Source organism: Mesoplodon bidens, assembly GCF_964165515.1.
Source record: "Mesoplodon bidens genome assembly, chromosome: 1".
In the NCBI taxonomy this organism is placed as follows: Eukaryota; Metazoa; Chordata; class Mammalia; order Artiodactyla; family Ziphiidae; genus Mesoplodon; species Mesoplodon bidens.
In genome coordinates, this window is record NC_138176.1 from 53,505,082 (window position 1) to 53,526,770 (window position 21,689).

Consider the following 21,689-nt stretch of genomic DNA (forward strand, 5'->3'; position numbering starts at 1 on the left):
TTTAATCACACCAACTATACTTTACTCACATGGCATATAATCCACATTACTTGCAATTTTTCTTAAAATATGCATGTATAAATATATGGTAGGTCCTCTAGTGCTCATTCATATCTGGTGCCCTTGCCTACCAGGAATACAGGAAAATTACACTTCCTGCCCACTCAGTACATAAGATTAGTTCCGGTCAGTATGTTGTGAGTAAAAGTGCCATATGCCACCTGCAGGCCACAGCAGTAACTGCATGTGTGAGACCCTCTGGCAGTAACCGCATGTGTGAGACCCTTGTTACCAGGGTGACAAAGGGTCTCAAAAGAGCCCCAAGATCAAAGCAGCTTGGAACACTGAAGACAGTTGCCCCAGAGAGTTGTCCAGACCTACAACAGACATTTTAAGAGTAAAAAATAAACTTTTATTGTGTTAAGTCACTGAGAGTTGGCACTGAGAATGTTACCTCAGCACAGCCTAGCCCAGGATTTCTCATCAGCAGCACTATTTACATCTTGGGCTGGATAAATCTTTGTTGTGGGTGCTATCCTGTGCATTACAGGATGTTAAGCAGTATCCTGGTGTCTACCCATTAGTTGCCAGCAGCATCCCTCAATGTGACAACCAAAAATGTCTCCAGACATTGCCTTCCCCTACTGAGAACCACTAGCCTAGCTTAACCTGAACAGTACAGTGTGTCCATATGAATATGTGTGTATTTATTTACATACAGCTGACCTTTGAACAACATGGGGTTAGAGGTGCTGACCCTCCACACAGTCGAAAATCCATGTTTAACTTACAATCAGCCCTCTCTATATATGCTGTTCCTCCATACCCGCATTTCCACATCCGCAAATTCAACCAACCACAGACTGTGTAGTACTGTAGTATTTTTACTATTGAAAAAGATTCACATATAAGTGGACCCTCGCAGTTCGAACCCATGTTATTCAAGGGTCAACTATATTATGAATATGTGTGTATGAGAACATATTTAACTCGTGCTATATTATACAAATATATGCTTTATTATGTATTAAGACCAGATGTTTTGTAGGCTTTTAAGAGATATGAATACCCATTTCTCAAACTAGGAAAGTTAGTTCATAAACTTAAAAAATTCAATCAATATCCCAAGTCTCTCTATAGCAAAGGAAACAAAATTTTCCAAAATGGTATATAAATCCATACATACTATGCTGTTCATCTCAGAGGACTCATAGCTCCCAACTGGGTGGACATTTCCAATGGGCTCCAAGCCCTCTTCATCCCACATGTACGTTCCATCAGAGCTATCGGATGGAGAGAGTTCAAATGAAGAACCAGCTCTGTAATCTGTATCTGGTGAAATCAAGTTGTTTCCAGAAGCATGTTTTGAACATTCACTCCTGTCTTCAGTTTATTTTTTAAAAGAGAGGGAAAAAAAAGTTATTAATTCACAAAAATATAATTATTTCTCAGGTTCAAAAAATATAAGCTTTAATAATTTGATATAGCAAAAAAGTCGGCAAAAAGGTATTCATAACTAGCATCTTCTAAATCTAAACAATAAAAAAATCAATATGCAAAATCTTAAAAATAACCTACTGAAATATTTCCCAATAAAGAAAATTCATTGAGCCATCTTTCACTTCTGCAATATTTCTAGAAATGTACATAAAGCTTCATATTCTTTGAATATTTCCTAAGATATTTATTTTTAAGCACTGCCCAGGAAACTCTTTACTCTGTGTATATCATTTAACCTTGCAGTTGACTCCTTATAAGGAAATAACTAGCTCCAGCAGTCACTCCTAACTAGAAGACCCTCAGGCAGTCAAGGGTTTATGCATATCTCCAGGGACGGCCTAGTCGCTCAACCAGACTTCATGCCTATACCCAAACCATCAGTTGTTCCTTTTTCAGGCCAGATGGGCACAGAGATATATTTTCTCCAGTATTTAGCACCAGGATTACCAAGTATAAGAAGAAATGTTTAACAGGTGCTATCTCACTCTCCTCAATTAAAAAAATAAAGCTCCTCTGAAAGTTTAACTATTAAGTCTACTAAGCAAGAAATCTAACTCTTCCTTTAAAAAAATGAAAATTGCCTAGGATAAAAAAATTCATTAGATTGGACATAACCTGTATTAGTCCATTTACCCTTTGGTACAGCTTTACTCATAACAAATAGTAGTGATCTACTACCCTAAAGGAAGAGATGGTTTAAAACAGGCTGCCACTGATTGGAGGAAGCAGGGAAAAAAAATAATTTTGAAGCAAGCAGGAATAAGCCTGTGTGTGACAAAGAAGAGCAAAGGTAAAATACCATAAGGGAATGAATATTTTTATGGATGTTCTTTTAGCATGAAAAATAGAACAAGGGACAAAAGCCACAAGGAAGGTAAATGTTGCCCCATTCTAATTTTGTCTAGATCCATCCTTCCATGAAATTGTTAGTATCCTGGTATTAATCAGAAGATAATCCTAAGTGGAAATTCAGTTCTATTATCTAGGAGAAAGCAAAAAAAATTAAGGACATTAATATTTACCAGAGACACTTATATCTATCCACTCATCAGTTTTACTGAAGGATTTTTCATTTTCCTTGGGGGAATCATATATATCCTTTGGTGGTACATTGTCACACTTTTCTTCTTTGAGAGAAATTTCCTCTGGAGTTACTCTAGTTCTGTTGGAATCTTCTATATCTATAAAATCATCACTGAAGTCTTCACTTAAATCATTCTTATCAGAAGATGACAGAGAAGACAATGAAATGTCATCCACATCATCACCCAGGTATCTAATTTTAGCATCATGCTTCATGGTCTGGTCATTTTCTGTTCTATAACTATCATTTTCAATTAGTTCTTGGTCCTTATCCTTAGCTCTGTCCTTAGCCACAAGTGCAGCATCTTCCTCTATACATGTGTCAGCCGGTGAATTTTTATTACCATCAACTGTGATAGTCCCAGAAAACGGAGGTCGGCCAGATTTCAGTAGAGAGGGATGAACCATCCTATAACCCAAAGTGGAAGTTACACCTGGGCCATTTGGTAAAGCCAACTTCTTTCCACCAGCAGCATAAGGCCTATTAAATCCATACCTTAAATGTTCATTCCCATTGAGTACTTCTGACTGCCGAGAATTTCTTGTTAGCATACTTGACCTCAGAGGCACTCTAATGGGTAGCTGTTGATTCTGATAAGGCTTTGTAAGATCTGCAGCTCTATTGAAGGAATGTGATCTGGTTATAGATGAAGGTGGAAGGAATGAATTCTGAATGGAATGTGAAAAACTCTGTGACCTAACCATTTTTTCACAAGCAAGAGATTTAATATTATCTAGGGATTGTGCTAAGCTTTCTCCAGAGCTGCTTCTGGTGGCACAGGAGTTTGCTCTAGGACTTTGTATGCTACCAGCTGATCGGTTTCCATAAAATCCATTCAACTGCGATTTTGGAGCACTGACTGAAGCATATGAAGTCCTTCCTAATAATGTGCCTTTGGTGAATTTACCCAAATTAGACGGTCCAGACAAAGACTTTTGGTTTAACTCTTCTGCAGATGACACAAACATAGTAGATGTCTTTGCTAACTTTGATGTGAGTAAAGAAATACTTTTCAAACCTCCCTTCATCCCATTTTGATCAAACATTCCTTGAGCAGGTGCATGTTTTTCAGGATCAATTTCTTTATCATGTGAACTCTGAGTACCGTTAGGCTCTTCAGGACTTTGTGCACTAAACTGGTATTTATTTGCCGTTCTCCAATTAAATGAATGGGACAATGAACAATCAGAGCCATTATTTTTGATGTAACTTTTGGCATTGCTACTCTTGGAAGTTCCCAATAAATTAACAGGTTTTCCATTTGGCATTGGCTGCAGTGTACTTCTTACAGGTTTTGTTCCATACTTTGGCAACTTGGAACCCAAAAAAGTCTTGATTTGTGTTTTTTCTTCCATGAGCTATATGGTGCATTTGTTCTTAAACTTTGACAAAATCTGAGGAGACAAAAATCAGATTAAACATTTCTAAATAAGGATAATTACATGGATTATTACATAATATGAATGCATATTCTTAATTAAATGCAGCAAAAAACAAAAGTTACTCATAATTCCTACAGAACTCTTAATAAATACTGATTACACTAATTAATAATTTTATGTTAGAAGAAAATAAACATTTTTATAAACCCTTTTATTAACTTGGGCTATGATTGATGATAGCAAAATCCAGAAATAATAAAATTAGACTATCAAATTTGTATTAAAAAATAACATTTCTACAGCACATCTTCCTTTTTCCAATCCAAATTATTTTTTCCATTTTGGATTTTGGGTAATATTATTTCCTTCAAAAACAAAAACGTGACTTTGGGTTTTTTTTTAAGTGCACTTGATCTTATAAAAACTGGAATACATTTTAAAACTTTCATTATTAAAGTTATGGGAAGGATGTAGATAAAGAATCCAAAAGCACCAAAAAAATTCTTCTGGCATCAGGGCTGAAATATCAGCTGTCATTTTAAGCAAATATCTCAAAAGAATTTCTATCCAGTAATATAAACATACATTACAGTTAGTGCCAGGGGGAGAAGTATAATGATTTAATAACATTGATTAGTCCATTAATCTCAACCTCTCAAATTTATTTTTTTTAATATTATTTATTTGGTTGCACCGGGTCTTAGTCGCAGCAGGCAGGCTCCTTAGTTGTGGCATGCGAACTCTTAGCTGCAGCATGCATGTAGGATCTAGTCCCCTGACCAGGGATCGAACCCGGGACCCCTGCATAGGGAGCATGAAGTCTTACCCATTGCACCACCAGGGACGTCCCCTCAAATTATTTTAAAGGTAATAAAAAACAACAAAAAGGTTCAATGAACACAAAAGAGCATAAAAATAAAAAGTGGCCTCTATTTGAGTAACTTTAATAAATTATGTCATCTGATGAGATTACAAAAATGAGATAAATATATTAAAATGCCCTAACATTAACAAAAATATAATTGGTCACTATATGTTCACTGTAGTTATATAAAAATGTTGTAACACGGGCTTCCCGGGTGGCACAGTGGTTGAGAGTCCGCCTGCCGATGCAGGGGACACGGGTTCGTGCCCCGGTCCGGGAAGATCCCACATGCCGCGGAGCGGCTGGGCCCGTGAGCCATGGCCGCTGAGCCTGCGCGTCCGGAGCCTGTGCTCCGCAACGGGAGAGGCCACAGCAGTGAGAGGCCCGCGTACCGCAAAAGAAAAAAAAAATAAGAGACAGACTAGGGTTTCCCTGGTGGCGCAGTGGTTGGGAATCTGCCTGCCAACGCAGGGGACAAGGGTTCAAGCCTTGGTCCGGGAAGTTCCCACGTGCCACGGAGCGGCAAAGTCCATGCACCACAACTGCTGAGCCTGTGCTCTAGAGCCCATGAGCCACAACTACGGAAGCCCCGTGCCTAAAGCCCGTGCTCCTCAACAAGAGAAGCCACCGCAATGAGAAGCCCGTGCACCGAAACAGAGTAGCCCCCGCTCGCCACAACTAGTGAAAGGCCGCGTGCAGACCCAAAGCAGCCAAAAATAAATAAATAAAGTAAATTAATTTTTTTTAAAAAGAGACAAGACTACACATACGTGTGTGTGTGTGTCATTTTTCAGCCAAAAATCCACCAGCTACAGTCGAACAAGAAAATGCTTAAACTAAAAATCTCTAAACTTTAAAAAGTAGGGGCCAGGGGCTTCCCTGGTGGCGCAGTGGTTGAGAGTCCGCCTGCCGATGCAGGGGACACGGGTTCGTGCCCCGGTCTGGGAAGATCCCACATGCCGCAGAGCGGCTAGGCCCGTGAGCCATGGCTGCTGAGCCTGCGCATCCGGAGCCTGTGCTCTGCAAGGGGAGAGGCCACAACAGTGAGAGGCCCGCCTACCGCAAAAAAAAAAAAAAAAAAAAAAAAAAAAAAAAGTAGGGGCCAGAAAAAGATTCTGCACAGTGTGATCTGGCTCCTAGCCTGATTACACTGCCTAGAAGCAATAATGAGAAAAATTGGTGAGTTAATAAAACTTGAAAATTTTAATATATAAATATTTTAATAAATATCCTCCGGTTTGGATGGCGTGCCCTAGAAAAGTCCAGGAGAACATCTTCAGCACAGAAGCTTTAAAACCTAAGCTGAGACCTGCAGCGTGGCCACCAGAACCTGTTGACTTCAAAGGCATTCTTCTGAGTTAAGGAAAGGGTCTGAAGCCCCTAGAAATGTACTACACCCTCGGCAGGATGGAATAAGGCCAGTACAGGACACTTAACAAAATCTACAGAGACAGGAGAGCCTGGAGCCCCAGAAGAACTCTCCCCCCACCACCACCTTATATCCTTCAACTACAGAGAAGCAGAAAGAGAATAAAACACACTGCTCAAAAGATGTATTGAGGGGGTACAGTAAAAGGAGGAGACAAAGTCACAGCTAAGATGAGGATGGCATCAAGGAGAACTCACCCATGTTATATCAGGGCAGATACAAAGTCTTGACTTCTCTATCCAAGTCTTTACCTAGCAAGATATAAAGAAAAGGCCATGCAACTGTATAAACAAGAGGGTGGAAGGAAGAGGAAAGAAAAGAAGAACCTAGTCTGAAAGAAAACATAACACAGGAAAATAAGGAAATCCCCAGTGAGTTCTTTGTAACAGAAAACAACCTAATAAGCACATACATTTAATAAATCAAAAGCTCAAAGATAAAAAGGCAAAACAGGTAAATTGAAAAGAAAAGCTATGGAGCTAACAAAATCAATTAAGAACAATGAATTTGGAAAAAAAGCAAGAAAAAGAACCAAACACTGAAAATCAAACTAATGGCAAGAAGAAAAATCATAAGATAACCTAAGTACCAAGGAGAAAAAAAGACAGAGATACCAAGGCAATCAGATAGAATAAGTAGGACAGAGACTAAACAGAAAGATACTTAGTATCCCTGAAGTAGAATAACTAAACAAATAGAAGAGAAAAAGCAAGTAGACATGATAGAAAATAGCCCTAAAATAAAGGTAAAGAAAATCTACAAAGGAAAGGAAAAATACAATAAACCATAGATCCAAATACATATCTAAATTAAGTTAATAAAACATCAAGGATAAAGAAATAATTCTCTGGGAATGCAAATTGAAAAAAATCATTTTGTAAAGAAAATTTTAAGACTTTTGAATAAGCAAAAAAGATCCTTCTGATGAAATGTTGCAGCTTCTAGGGATAATTTAATGCTACAGGAATTGTCATTGGACTATTTTACCACTCTGTAAAGACAGAGGTTAACACATAGAAAACTAATGGTAAAGCACACAATTCTTGTCTACAGACATGCAAATAAATTCTGCCCATTTCAGGTGACTTCTCTCCACCATGATGGAAGAAGCCAGCTTTGCAAATTCACTTCAATATTCCTGATCTATAAATGTACGTGTCCTTTGCATTCTCCCTTGAACCAGCTATAACATATCTCTGACTCCCTCATTAATGATAAGATAAATAAAACCTTTAACATGTTCATTTGATATCTGAATAAGAGGCATGATTTGATTCTCTTCTAAAATTTATCCTTAGTAGTTTTGGAAATTCCACCAAGATACCCAGTGGATTCACCTGACAGAGCTAGGTAACTTCTTTGCCAGAATAGTACACCTCACAGGTATCTCAAGCCCAGACATTTCTTGTCTCCCAGAAGTGAACTAAGAACGGCAATAGAACTTTGTTAACTGTGCTTTCTGTTTTAACTTTCCTCTCTTCTAATTTTGTTTTTGTTTTTAGTTTATTTATGGTCAATAAGTTATTCTCTGTTGTGGTAACAATGATTCAGAATTTGATTTTATGGACTGTCATTCAGTGATCTCTGTAAACAAATTAATGGTTTATACAGATCTGTGTTGGGTGAGAGAAAAAGAAGAATCTGATTCATTAGTCACCTGTTCACTTATCATTTTTGTTTACCTATCTTTTTTTTTTTGCGGTACGCGGGCCTCTCACTGTTGTGGCCTCTCCCGTTGCAGAGCACAGGCTCCGATGCGCAGGCTCAGCGGCCATGGCTCATGGGCCCGGCCGCTCCACGGCATGTGGGATCTTCCCAGACCGGGGCACGAACCTGTGTCCCCTGCATCGGCAGGTGGACTCTCAACCACTGCGCCACCAGGGAAGCCCCCATTTACCTATCTTGAGCTCAAATCAATTAAGAATTTCATGCCAACCAGGAAGGAGAATAGCTCTTCAGTATCTGGAAAGGTCAGGGTTTGTGTTTGTTAACTCTGTAGCCATGGCTAAAATTGGAGAATTGGAAAAAGATAAGCTCTCTCAGTGTCTGTATGGCTATGTGTCTATTAATTCAAAAAAGTCTTTACCTCTTATTTTGAGTACACAATGCTTTCCTACCCTCAGAGGGTATTAATAAATTAGATTATAAAGTCTCTTAAAGCAGCTCTGTTCCGACTGGCTTATAGAGATAAATATGCACTATTTTTATAAATTGAATATTATCAAAATTCCCAGAAAATAAGCAAATTGATCTTCTAATATTTTAAATGTGTTATATTTTTTAAAATTATTCTTACAGAAATTAACTCAGAAAGGTTTTAAGAACCAAGTTCATATAATTAAGGTAAATGGCAAACAAAAATAGTTTAATAAAATAGGTTTATCTTCTGCTTTTTTAAATTAATGTTAAGTATAATACAAGCATACATCTTTATTCCATTAGAGTAACTTTCTAAAACATATATAGGCCTACTGATCAAATAAGCCAGTATTACTCACACACAATGTTTAAGACTATGAAAATGTAAAACTGTGTTTAAATTGAATGACTATTCTGACAAACTCTTCATTTCAACAGTAATTGTGTTTTATAGTATGTCAACTTACAAATAATTTCCAAGAACTTTAAGGTAACAAAAGCTTAGACTAATATTAAACTGAATTAATTAGTGGATAATCACTGGCTTGCTAGATCATTTCTAAGTAAGAATATTAAAACTTTGGTTACTAAGCATAATTTCAAGTTTATATGCTTTTGCTTCTTGTTATTGTGTGCTACAGAAAGACTCTCTTTGGGACATGTAAATGAACATGTTCGTTTTTGCTACTCTGAGAAATTGTACACTAGGTCCCATTTTTATAAAAGTAACATGCCAGATAGATAGATAAATAAACAGACAGACAGAGAGACAGAAGATATCACATAGAGATGTGAGTGCACCTATATATTTAAACACACAAAGTGTTAATAGTGATTACCATTAGGGAAGTAAGAATTAAGTGAAAAGAAGACTTCTTCTCACCTTTAAATCGTTATTGTTTAAATACTTTAAATATGCCCATATTTTTGCCATTTAAAACATGTTAACTAAAAAACTGCATTTAAAAAATTAAAAAAATTTATTCAGTATCAAACAAGACTCTTAAACAGTTTAATCTTACCAGATAGATAAATAGACACACAGACACAAGATATCACATAGAGATGTGCGTGCACCTATATATTTAAACACACAAACTATTAATAGTGATTGCCATTAGGGAAGTGAGAATTAGGTGAAAAGAAGACTTCTTTTCACCTTTAAATCGTTATTGTTTAAATACTTTAAATATGCCCATATTTTTGCCATTTAAAACATGTTAACTAAAAAACTGCATTTAAAAAATTAAAAAATTTTATTCAGTATCAAACAAGACTCTTAAAACAGTTTAATCTTACCAAAAAATTATTTAAAATTAAGTTTAATATTACAGAAAATATACTTAAAAGACATAAAAATAGAAGTTTGGATAAAACACAAAAAAGGATTTTTTTAGTCAACAGACATTATTTTTTCATAAATTACTATTTCAATTTCTCCAGACTTCAACCTCAATTTATTGTTTCACTTATAAATTTTATCTTTAAAACTTTATTCTAAATTCACCATATCCATTCCACAATTCTAGTTCTTACCCTCATCTCTTTCTACATTATTAAAAAGGCTTCCTACGTTATCAAGATTCCGACTCCACTTCTATTCAAACTGTCAAAAGTTATTCTCTCAAAGCACAGATCTGATTACGTCATTCTATAGATTAAAAACCACGTGTGGCCCAGGAACAACAAAATAAAATCCAAAACCCACTGTACAGAGATCAAGCTTCTCTCTTTGCTTCTACCCTATCACTGCAGTACTATACATTCTAGCCAAGATACATTGTCTATCATTCCCCAAAATCCATCCTATATTTTGTACCTTCTATGCCTTTGCTAAAGCTGTAAAGACCACCTTGAAGATCCTACCCTCCAAGTCCAAAATCATTACACTCACAAACCTTTCCAGTTAAAATTAATTTTGCATCCTTTTCTATTCCCTTCACACCAATAATAGAGCTGAGTCTGTCTTATAATTGTGTGCATGTTTATTTGACCCATAAGAAAGTATGAGAGCATAAACTGTACCTGCTATAGGATCACAAATATGATAGATCCTCAACTTTTAAGTAAACTCATAATCTTAGTGCAAATTAATTTAATAAATAGTAAGCCAAGACTGAAAAGTAATTTCATTTTGTGGGCCTGTGACTGATTGGTAGTAGCGGCCTTGAGCAATACATTGAGGACTCTGAGGTGAAATCTAGACTCTGCAGTAAAGAATCTTGATCAAACAGCAATATCTGCCAGGAGCAGGAAAAGAGACAGCATATCCATGCCAGATGACTGCCATCCTCATTTTCTGATAATGACCTTTACCACAAAACATACTCCACACCTACAAATACTTTCAGGGTGACCATAAGAAAACTGGTAATGATATTAGATATAAGGGTCATTCTGCAAATCATTAAATAACACACATTAAAGATTCTGTCCTCTGGTGAGTCATCTGTGAGTCAGAAAGGCTTTAACATTTCCCTGCCAGTCACAAGTAGACTGAGAACAGAACACTATTCTTTCACTTCTCTATGCTTCTACTTGACTGTCTGAAATGAGGGTAATATATGTTATTCCCCAAGAACATCTTAAGTATTAATAACTTAGAGGCACAAGATAAGCCCACAAGAAAGACACACTGTTACTACAAAATGTTTAGGGTGCTATCACGTGGGGGGGGGAGAAAAAAGAATAGAACCTGAATGTACTATTTCCTATCAAGATTATTTACTGATTTCTAAATGCACAAATAACTGCAACATAATTGGTATCAATCATCTTGGACTGTGGTCTTAAAACTAAGCTAATCTGACAGCTCAACTCTATAAAGTTTCCATATTTGCTTATGTTATGAATATTGTCACTTCATTTGTTGATGAGCTACCTTCTGTCTTTAAAAAGACAGAAACTTTCTGTTTCTGTCTTTTTAAAGTTTCATTCATGAAACTTTCTCCTATACTTATTTATAACTCTTAAGTGAAATAAAACAGACATTGTGAATCTGCTTCATTTTAGTAGCTGTGCTGTCTTTGCTACACTTTACCTGATATGCAGTCGGTTAACCAATTAAAAAATGCAGTCATGCGGCTTCCCTGGTGGCGCAGTGGTTGAGAGTCCGCCTGCCGATGGAGGGAACACGGGTTCGTGCCCCGGTCCGGGGGGATCCCACATGCCGTGGAGCGGCTAGGCCGGTGAGCCATGGCCGCTGAGCCTGCGCGTCCGGAGCCTGTGCTCCACAACGGGAGAGGCCACAACAGTGAGAAGCCCGCGTACCGCAAAAAAAAAAAATGCAGTCATAAGTCTGAAAAAGTACATGTTGACTACATCATCTAATGATATAATCTTCTCTGAAATACTTTAACATTGTCTGTGAGCTTTAGGTTAATGCTGAACTAAGCATAATGCCTGGTACAGGGCCTGGAAATATCTGAAATTTTGAGTTACTTCCTGTAAGAATAATTTTTTTAAGTATAGCACATTTAAAGTATGGTAGTTCACATTTGAAAGAATTTTCAAAACTGCTTATAAATTCTTTTTTTTTTAATTATATATCAAAGTTTTTTGCTTTTAAAAGGAATCCACAATTGGATAAGAAGGGGAAAGAAGGAGCAAATATTACTGAGCACTTATATATAACAGGTAACATCCTTACCACTTTGTCCCTGTTAATTGTTTAATCTTCCTAATATTATAAGGTGGTAGATTTCATTCTATTTTAAACAGATAAACCAAGATTCAGAAAGGCTAAAACACTTGTCCAAAGTCACAAGTTCATAAATTACTTAAGAGAATTCAGGTTCAACTCTACCTGATTCCAGGATCCAGGCAGACTGCCCTCCTGACAAAGGAATGAAATATTCTGAGAAGTTTACTGATAGCTAGGGACAACAGTGAAGGAAGGAACTGGATAGCTAAGGTTAGAGGAGAAGCATGAAGACTGCAAAGAACCTAGGTATTGATTAAAGAAGTTTTTGCAAAGGAACAAGTAAGAGTTTCCTCTTTTTCAAATTCCTTTCATATCAATTACCTTATCATCTGAGGAACCACCCACTCATGTTCTTTTTTTTTTAGTTTTTCAAATAGCTTTTTAGAAGGTATGAAATGCATACATTTTAGGGATTTTACATAGGCATAAATTCACTACTGAGTCCAAGAGCAGTTAACTGAACAACAATACTGATGATTACATGCCCCTACCAGTCACTTCTTGAAACTTGCTTTCTCATTCAGATAACTACATTTAATTAAAAAAAAAAAAAAATTTTTTTTTTTACTTTGTGTTACCCAACCATTTCCCTCATATCCTGTTCTCCCATGTTTTTTTCTGGCTGTCATCTATGTCAAGTTGATTCAAAGCCTTGATTATAGCAATTAAATAAGTAAAAATAACACCTTCAAAAGTAAAGGCTTAAAACAATACAACTTCATTCCAGATTCTTCATGGTTTTAAAGAGTGCACACCAAGCACAACCCAAAACCCCATTTCTTTTTTTTTTGTAATCAAGCTGACCTTTATGTCCTCTAGCTACAATTTTTTACTCAGGCAGATGGGGATCAAAGCAACTTGTGAAAGTTAGTCTCAAAATGAATTTGTGGTTTAGGAACATTAAATGATGTTATTAAATGCAGATTCAAAGTATATTACTTCCTGAAGCTTTAATTTAAGGAACAAAGAGAATACTAGCAGCTAAAGAAGAACTGGAAGCTCCCCTGGCCAACCACAAAAGCTCTCTCTCCAAATTTTAATATTTAGTTCAGGTAAAACTCAATAACTGCGTAGGGCATTCAAATGAATGTGGACTCCTATTTCTTGTCAACAAGCCAAGAAGCGTTCCTCAGACCACTCCAGGTTTATGTTCCCTTCACTGGAAACCAAGTTCTTTGAGAATACAAACTATGCCTTTCACTCTTCTGTTTCCTCACTGTGGCCCTAGGACATAGGCTCGCACATAATTGGCATTTTATAAATGCAGGTTGAAAGCAAGAAAAGCATATCCCTTAACAGTGATTTTCTGAGAATTTTGTTAGTTTTACCTCAAATCAACAATATAAGCATTTAGGGCTTCCCCGATGGCGCAGTGGTTGAGAGTCCGCCGGCCAATGCAGGGGACACAGGTTCGAGCCCTGGTCTGGGAAGATCCCACATGCCACAGAGCAACTAAGCCCATGCACCACAACTACTGAGCCTTCACTCTAGAGCCCGTGAGCCACAACTACTGAGCCCGCGTGCCTAGAGCTCATGCTCTGCAACAAGAGAAGCCACCACAATGAGAAGCCCACGCACCACAATGAAGAGTAGCCCCCGCTCGCCGCCTAGAGAAAACCCGCGTGCAGCAACGAAGACCCAATGCAGCCAAAAATAAATAAATTAAATAATTTTTTAAAAGCAATATAAGCATTTATATGTATAAAGCATAACACAGCCTGACACAAGTACAAGCTTCTGTTTATAAACTCCTATTTTCCTAGGTAAAACAAGTACCCAAATTCATGATACTGATTTTTTTCCCACCCCTCTACAAACCACATTGGGTTATTAAACCCAATGAAAAAGTCAATCTCCTCCCTGGTAGCTTTCTTGCTTAAGAATTTATTTCTAATTTGGAATCTCATTCCCTATTCATACCCATGGCACCTAACTCTTTAAGTTTTTTCCAAGAAACCTACAACTTTTGGCATAAAACATTATTTTAAAAAAATAAATTACAAAAGAAAGGGGACATGACACAATCTCAGTCTGATTGTGCTCTTTATATGTTCTTTGTGTGATTTAATTACAAAGTATTTTAGATAATTACTCTGCAACTTTTAATAGAACTAGGATACTCATATTTTAACATTTTTAAAAAGTAAAAATCCTTAAACTAGTTAACAGCATTTAATCAGTCCCCAGAGGTATTGGCACTGAGAATCTTACTGATTTTGTAAAAATCAGAGTGATTAAAGTTAGGTACAATATTTGCATCTATAAGTTGATCATGATGTAAGGCATAAGGACCACTGAATATAAGAGCAATCTTATTGTGCTTAGGTCTACCACAATTCAACTTCTTCCTCTGCAGGGAAGCCCCACTTAATTCACTGCATACCTCCACCTCAGATTACTATAACACTTTTTTATTAAGCATCTATGAGACAAGATCCTAAAAAATAAACAAGGTTGGGGCTTCCCTGGTGGCACAGTGGTTGAGAATCTGCCTGCCGATGCAGGGGACATGGGTTCGTGCCCCGGTCCGGGAGGATCCCACATGCCACGGAGCGGCTGGGCCCGTGAGCCATGGCTGCTGGGCCTGCATGTCCGGAGCCTGTGCTCCGCAACGGGAGAGGCCACAGCAGTGAGAGGCCTGCGTACCGCAAAAAAAATAAAATAAATAAAAAAAATAAAATAAACAAGGTAGGATATAATGCCTGCCAGGAGAAGCTTATGATCTGGCAAAGGAAGGAATGTTTTCATCATGGTCATGAGTTAGAATACATTAATTCAGTCATCAAACATGTATTGAAAGCCTTTTTGAAGACATTTATTGAAAGATTTATTACAAATCAGGCTCTGTGCTAGAGGATATGGATACAACAGACACTCCAATACGGAGAAAAAGACATATAGACAAGAAAAGTGCAATAAAGTGCTATAATTGCTATAGGAGAGTATATGGGGTAGTACATGAGGGCACAAAAAAGAAAGTGCTTAATGGGAGAAGGGGATTTCATAAATGGCTTCATAGAGGAAGCCAATGCTTGAGTTGGGTCCAAATGATAAATAGTAAATAATAATAAAGAAAATGTGATAAGCAATACAGCCTAAGTAAAGAGTATAAACAAAAACACAGAACCAGCATGGCACATTCAGGAAACTGTTATTAATTAAATAAGGGTAGTGAACAGGGTTCAAAGAAATGCTGCAGGAAATGAGAGAAGTTCAATGGAAAAAGTACAGCCTGCGAAAGGCCTTAAATGCCATACTAAGAAATCTGAACTTCACTACAGGCAGTAAGGAAGCCAAAGGGTTTTAAGCCAGAAAACAATGACCTGACCTGAATTTTGAAAACTGACTCTGATTTCAGTATGAAGGATGGACCAGAGGAAGAAAGGTAGATAGGTTAAGAGGTTTTAACATGAAAATGATGGCAAGGATTGTAGCAAAAAGGTTAGAGAAAAGATACAAATACAAAAGATATTAGCCATACTGAATCTTGAGAATTTCATCATAACAGTGGACACAAAATGAGAGAACAATATTTAATGAATAAATGGATGAATAATTGATTGACTGATTAGGTGTAGGAGATGGAAATGGATAACTGATTGACTAATTAGATGTAGAGAGGAGAAAGGGTTCATGATTCCAGGCCGGACTGGACAGAGGGTGGTGCCTTTAACTGAGGGTAAACATTATGTCTGGGGAAAGAGATCGTGAACTTAGCATGTCAAGCTGACTTTGAGGTACCTTTGAGGTACCTACAGAGGGTGCAGGTGGGGGTGTTTACAAGCCATGTAAAGAAGTCTGAAATGCAAGGGCAAGATCTGAATGGGAGATGATTTGGGAACTGTAAGTACAAAGATAACAGTCAAATGTTCCAACAGAAACAGGTGAGGTCATCTGGGGAAGATGTAGAAAAAGGAAAGAAAGGCTAAGGAGATCCAGGGGATCACGAACATTTAAGGAATGAACAGAAGGGAAAGAAAGCAACAAAGACGGCCGAGAATGCACAATCCAAAAGGAAAGAAAAGAACTGGAAGAGAATTTGAAAATGATAATAGGCAGTAGTGTCAAATTTCACAGATAAGCAAAGAAAAACTAAAGACTGAAAGGAATGATCACCCTTGGTAGTTTGCAAATTTGGTCACCTTTGCCAGAGGAGTTTCAGGAGACAAGATGAGGCACAGAAAACTAGAGTTCAAGAGTAAAAAAAAAGGTAAAGAAATCGAGTCAGGAAACGTAACCCATTCTTTCAAAGACTAGAAAGAAAAAGGCAGTAACTTGAGAGGAAATAAAGGCAGTAGTTTTGTTTTTTTCTAATTTTGTGCTCTCTTTTCTAAGATGCAGAAAAAGAGCAAAAACAGAAGATTAAAAATAAGAAAATGGTGGGAACAATAGCTAGAGCAAGATACCACAGGACATAAGATGAAGATGGGCTTCCAGTCCCATGATGAGACCTGGAATGCTAGACAGGAAAACAAGGCAGACATTCTGATTTACAGCTGAGTCACAAAGAAGGTAGTAGCTTGACAGGCACATTGCTCAGGGCTCTAGCCCTGGGAACACTGGACACTACCGCAGGCTCCACTCACCCACCTTAGTCGGGACTGGCTAAACCTGCAGGATGTGGGAATTGTGCTTGCAGCTGAACGGGGCTGTAGAAAGCAGGGACTAGGTCTTATTAGATGTTATGAGCAAACTCAACCAGCAAGATTATTGAGAACGTGGGCAATACAAATAATTTCAAAAATATAAGTGTAATGAAAATGTCTGTAATATTTACTTAATAGCTTAATTAAAAGACTCATTTTTAAAATTCTCATCATCTAGCACAGAGCCTGGCACATAACAGACATCAGCGCATACAAGTGAATGATGTTGTGGGACCGACTCAGGGCAATATCCCAAGAGAAAGAACACCTGTGGAAGGCAGACTCTGCAGTGTTTCCAATGACCTGGCTAGAAAGTCTCCTTCCTATGGGACCAGGAGGGTGGAAAAACCTAATTGTCCCTACTGAAAACAAAAGAGGACAACATGACTGTGAGGCTAATTTTTATCAAGAACAGTATACGTATGGCACTGTGCTGAACAGTTTATAAGAATTACCATATCTTAACCTCATTACAACACACAACAGGTACATTTATTCCCATTTCAGAGATGAAGAAACTCAGTTTTCTTCAGAGGTTAAGTAACTTGTCCAAGTTCACATATATAATAAAGAACCAAGACTACTGAACCCAAGTCAGTGGCACTCAATATGATGGGTAGTGATAGTAGTGGTAGTAGTAGTAACAGCAGGAACAACAGCAGCTAACACTCTTATAGCTCTTACTATGTGATAGGCAATGTTCTAAGGGTTTCATATTTATTAACCTTCACAACTACTTTATGAAGTAAATGTAATCATTTTACAAAGGAAGAAAGTAAACACAGAGGGGTTAGGTAGTTTTCCCAAGACCACACAGCTACTAAGTGGTGGGGCCAGGATTCAAATTTAACCATTACCCTATATAGCCTCTCTCCAATTCATTTTCTCTAAGCTAAGATGCAATATACTGTGTTTTTCCAACTGCTGATCATGATATCAATGTATTGGTTTATGACAAGCAAGTTTTGTTGTAACTGAAAAGACTAGAATAGAATAGACTACTCCACTCTTTTCCCAATACCTTCTCTAGTGCTGGACGAGATGGCCAACATCCTGGGTGAACTGCAAGAAAAGCATATGTAACGGATGTGTTTGTTTAGTTTTGTAATGGATGGGGAAAGAATCAATCAAATTTAACAGTGAAAAATATTCAAAAACTTATTCATGGAGCACAAATCAGAAAATCTGTTTCTTCTTCTTTAAATGTAAAAGTTGTATAGAATAGATAAGAGAAAATGTTTAAGAATTATTCAAAGTAACAGTAAAGTCAATTTCAATGAAAAAAAACCCAAAGAATAATCTATTTTTTTGAAGAAATCAACACTTCAGGGAAACAAAAGAATATGATGAAAAGGGTCAGGGACTGAAAATAGAAAGCTGAAAAAGATGCTCAATTTAACTCCAATAAGAGAAGAAAATGTAGCCACAGGGGGAGACAACAGTTACTAGAGCCTTCTGAAGAACTGAAAATAAATAATATACAAATTGCAGTTTTTTTCAAGAATATCACAGTAAGAAAAAAATTCACTTTTTTGTTTTTTGTTTTTTTTGCGGTACGCGGGCCTCTCACCGTTGTGGCCTCTCCCGTCGCGGAGCACAGGCTCCAGACGCGCAGGCTCAGAAGCCATGGCTCACGGGCCCAGCCGCTCCGTGGCACGTGGGATCCTCCCGGACCGGGGCATGAACCCGCGCCCCCCGCATCGGCAGGTGGACTCCCAACCACTGCACCACCAGGGAAGCCCCAAAAAATTCACTTTTTTAACAATGAATTATAACATGGGTAGGAACTGTATCTTAAAATAACTCTTTATGCAAACATAGCTTAAGCCAAGAAAATGGAACAAGGAATGCAAATCAGACAACTACTGCAACCAAAAAAAGAACGGAAGTCTCTTGTACGCTGAGTCAAAGATACTTCTTACCACCTAAAGGAATTAGAGGTGGCTAAGAAATCAACAAAAGGAAAATGAAAAGCAATTCTCTAAACAGGAAGATGACATAAGAACACTGGAAGTAGAACTGTCTGATTCAGATGATGCAGACAGAAGTTCTAAAAGCAGTTTGGGAAAGAAATCCTAAGTAAAAGGATACTGTCAGCTTCATCATTAAAAGTAAGTTATGGAACAAATAAGGAAAAACGAAGCTATAAAATGACAACTGGGGGGCTTCCCTGGTGGTGCAGTGGTTGAGAGTCCGCCTGCCGATGCAGGGGACACGGGTTCGTGCCCCGGTCTGGGAAGATCCCACATGCCGCAGAGCGGCTAGGCCCGTGAGCCATGGCTGCTGAGCCTGCGCATCCGGAGCCTGTGCTCTGCAAGGGGAGAGGCCACAACAGTGAGAGGCCCGCCTACCGCAAAAAAAAAAAAAAAAAAAAAATGACAACTGGGAAATTTTTAGTGAGACAAGACGACAGATGAAGGAAGACATTTTGCAAAGACGTAGCAGGTGAAGTTCAGGGAAATCTAAAACTTATTAGAGAACAAATAGAAGGCAAAGAGATGTTGGAAGAGTACACAAATACATGTAGGCATTGATTGTTTGAAGAAGAAAAACAGCAAGGAGAAATTCTGATTGATGTAATTGAGAAATCAAAATCAAAACCGTCTGAAGGTGAAAAATAATTATATTATTTGAGGTGAATGACAAAATAATACTGGAATGGACCACTGTGAGGGAAAATGCCAGCAAAGGAGGACAGAAGTTGCAGATAACCTCAAAAGGCTTTATCTGAATTCTATTATCAAGCCGCCGATGAAAGATTAAGGTAGATTAAAGACAGTAAAATGGTGACAGACTCCGTCTTTTCATGTGAAGTAAGTGATTCCATTTGTGTGTAGTAATGGTCTTACTTGTCAGACCAAAGAAACAAGGCATGTCACATTCAGTGGACATAGAGTAATAAACTTGCCTGCAATGTTTTTTCAAACCTGAAACAGTACTATAAAATGTAATTATTTTATTAAACATTTTTGCCTTTGTATTTTGTATAAGGAAAACCAGTGTAGAACCTAAGACAGTTACAGCTTCAGCAGTTTTTATAATGTTCAGTTGGATTTTTAAAATTAATTTTGCAACATTTCACGGAGTCATTTTTATATGATATTTTGGAAACTAGATTTATTTTTTAAAAAGCAGTTTATTTATTTAAAAAAGCAGTTTTTCCCTACTTAATAATGAATCAATACCTTTCCTATATATACAGCAATAAGAACAGAACAGAAAATATCAGAAGGCATCATACATAGTGAAAGTACTTCATGACACTTTAGTTTCAGTTATGTGTATATATGTGCGTGCAGCATGTAAAATGTTCTGGTTATAAGTTTTAAAATACACAAGGATAAAACATTTTATTGCAACATCTAAGAAACTTTTAAAATGTAAAGACCCTACCGACAAACTTTTGCGTATATAAAAAACAAACCTTGCGCACTGGCTGCCACTCATCCATAGGACTGCTCCCCTCATTCTTCCCCTTTCCCCAGACCTGAGTAGACACTGTCACCTGATGGCCAGTGTAAATTGTATGTCTTTGGGGCCCTGTTCACACACCTCCTCTCCCTCACCCCACTTTCAAAATTTAGCCTCTTTAGGCTTAAAAGGAATGTATGCACACAAGTCACCATTTTGTCTGTCTCCACTCTCGTGAGTAATCCCATTCCATACAATCTCTTATTCTAGCACTATCCATAAAATTTTCTACAATAACGGAAATGTTCTATATCTGCCCTGTCCAATACAGTAGCCACTAACCACAAGTGGCTCTTGAGCCTTAGGATATGACTACAGTAGCTAAGGAAATAAATTTTTATTTTTATTTACTTTTAACTCATTTAAATTTAAAAGCTACACGTGGCTAGAGGCTACCATAATGGACAGCACAATCTTATACACAAACTTAAAAACCAAGTATTTATCCATCTCTCCTTCTGTCTTTTCAAATTCTTGCCCAGTTACTACTTCAGAGAAAAAAAACAAAAAATCCTCTTGTTGGGACTTCCCTGGTGGCGCAGTGGTTAAGAATCCACCTGCCAATGCGGGGGACACGGGTTCGCGCCCTGGTCGGGAAGATCCCACATGCCGCAGAGCAACTAAGCCTGTGCGCCACAACTACTGAGCCTGTTCTCTAGAGCCCATGAGCCACAAGTACTGAAGCCCGCGCCGCCTAGAGCCCGTGCTCTGCAACAAGAGAAGCCACCGCAGTGAGAAGCCTGTGCACCACAACGAAGAGTAGCCCGCACCTGACAAAACTAGAGAAAGCCCCCATGCAGCAACGAAGACCCAACGCAACCAAAAATAAATTTTAAAAAAATCCTGTTTATTTTCACTCCACTTATAAATCACAAAACGTGCCTGAGGAAGACAGATAAGCCTTGAAAATTAGATAAACAGTTAAAAATGGCTTCTTATCATGAAAAAGATTTTAAAGTAAAATTAGATATAATAAATAAAAGTGTTATTAACAATCTCTATATGCTTAAAAATGCCACTCTGTCATACAGTGTACTTTAAATTTAATAAACCAGAACTTTGGAATTGGGAAATTACAGATCATATAGGAAATTGAGTCCAGAGAAGTTAAGAGAATTTCCACTCAGAGTCTGTTGACCACAGAGCCAGCTTTTCTAACACAGAAAAGAAACCTAGAAATTCTAGAAATTTGTAGAAATTCTTACCTAGAAATTCTTTCAGAATTCACTCAACAACCATTTACAGAAAATTACTAGATACAAAGAACAGTAACACAGAAATCCTGCTCTCAAGCTCCTCATTCTTTTTAAATGTCCACCTATCTCCTTAATGTTCATCTAACAAAACTTGATTTTCTTCACATATCAATTAAAAAGCATAATTTCAATCAATTTTATTTTCTGGATTTAATTACTAATATCCAAGGGTGTTACTGTCTATTATTTTGGGTTGACAAACATAAAATAATGG

The 21,689-nt window shown here is 37.6% G+C and overlaps 1 protein-coding gene across 6 annotated transcripts in view; it reads right to left on the minus strand.

The window, feature by feature from the left end:
• The window catches only part of CCSER2 (coiled-coil serine rich protein 2), a 147,977-nt gene that overhangs the window by 106,998 nt on the left and 19,290 nt on the right, over nucleotides 1-21,689 (minus strand). For 5 of the 6 annotated variants that reach the window (XM_081236817.1, XM_081236814.1, XM_081236816.1 and 2 more), the window contains 2 exons: nucleotides 2,523-3,978; nucleotides 1,187-1,383 (listed from right to left, as the gene is read on the minus strand). In XM_081236817.1, the coding sequence (XP_081092943.1) occupies nucleotides 1,187-1,383; nucleotides 2,523-3,939 (1,614 nt within the window). In that variant the 5' untranslated portion in view covers nucleotides 3,940-3,978. Of the gene's footprint in view, nucleotides 1-1,186; nucleotides 1,384-2,522; nucleotides 3,979-17,769; nucleotides 17,811-21,689 lie in introns of all 6 variants that reach the window. The other variant, XM_081236815.1, reaches the window with a different exon arrangement.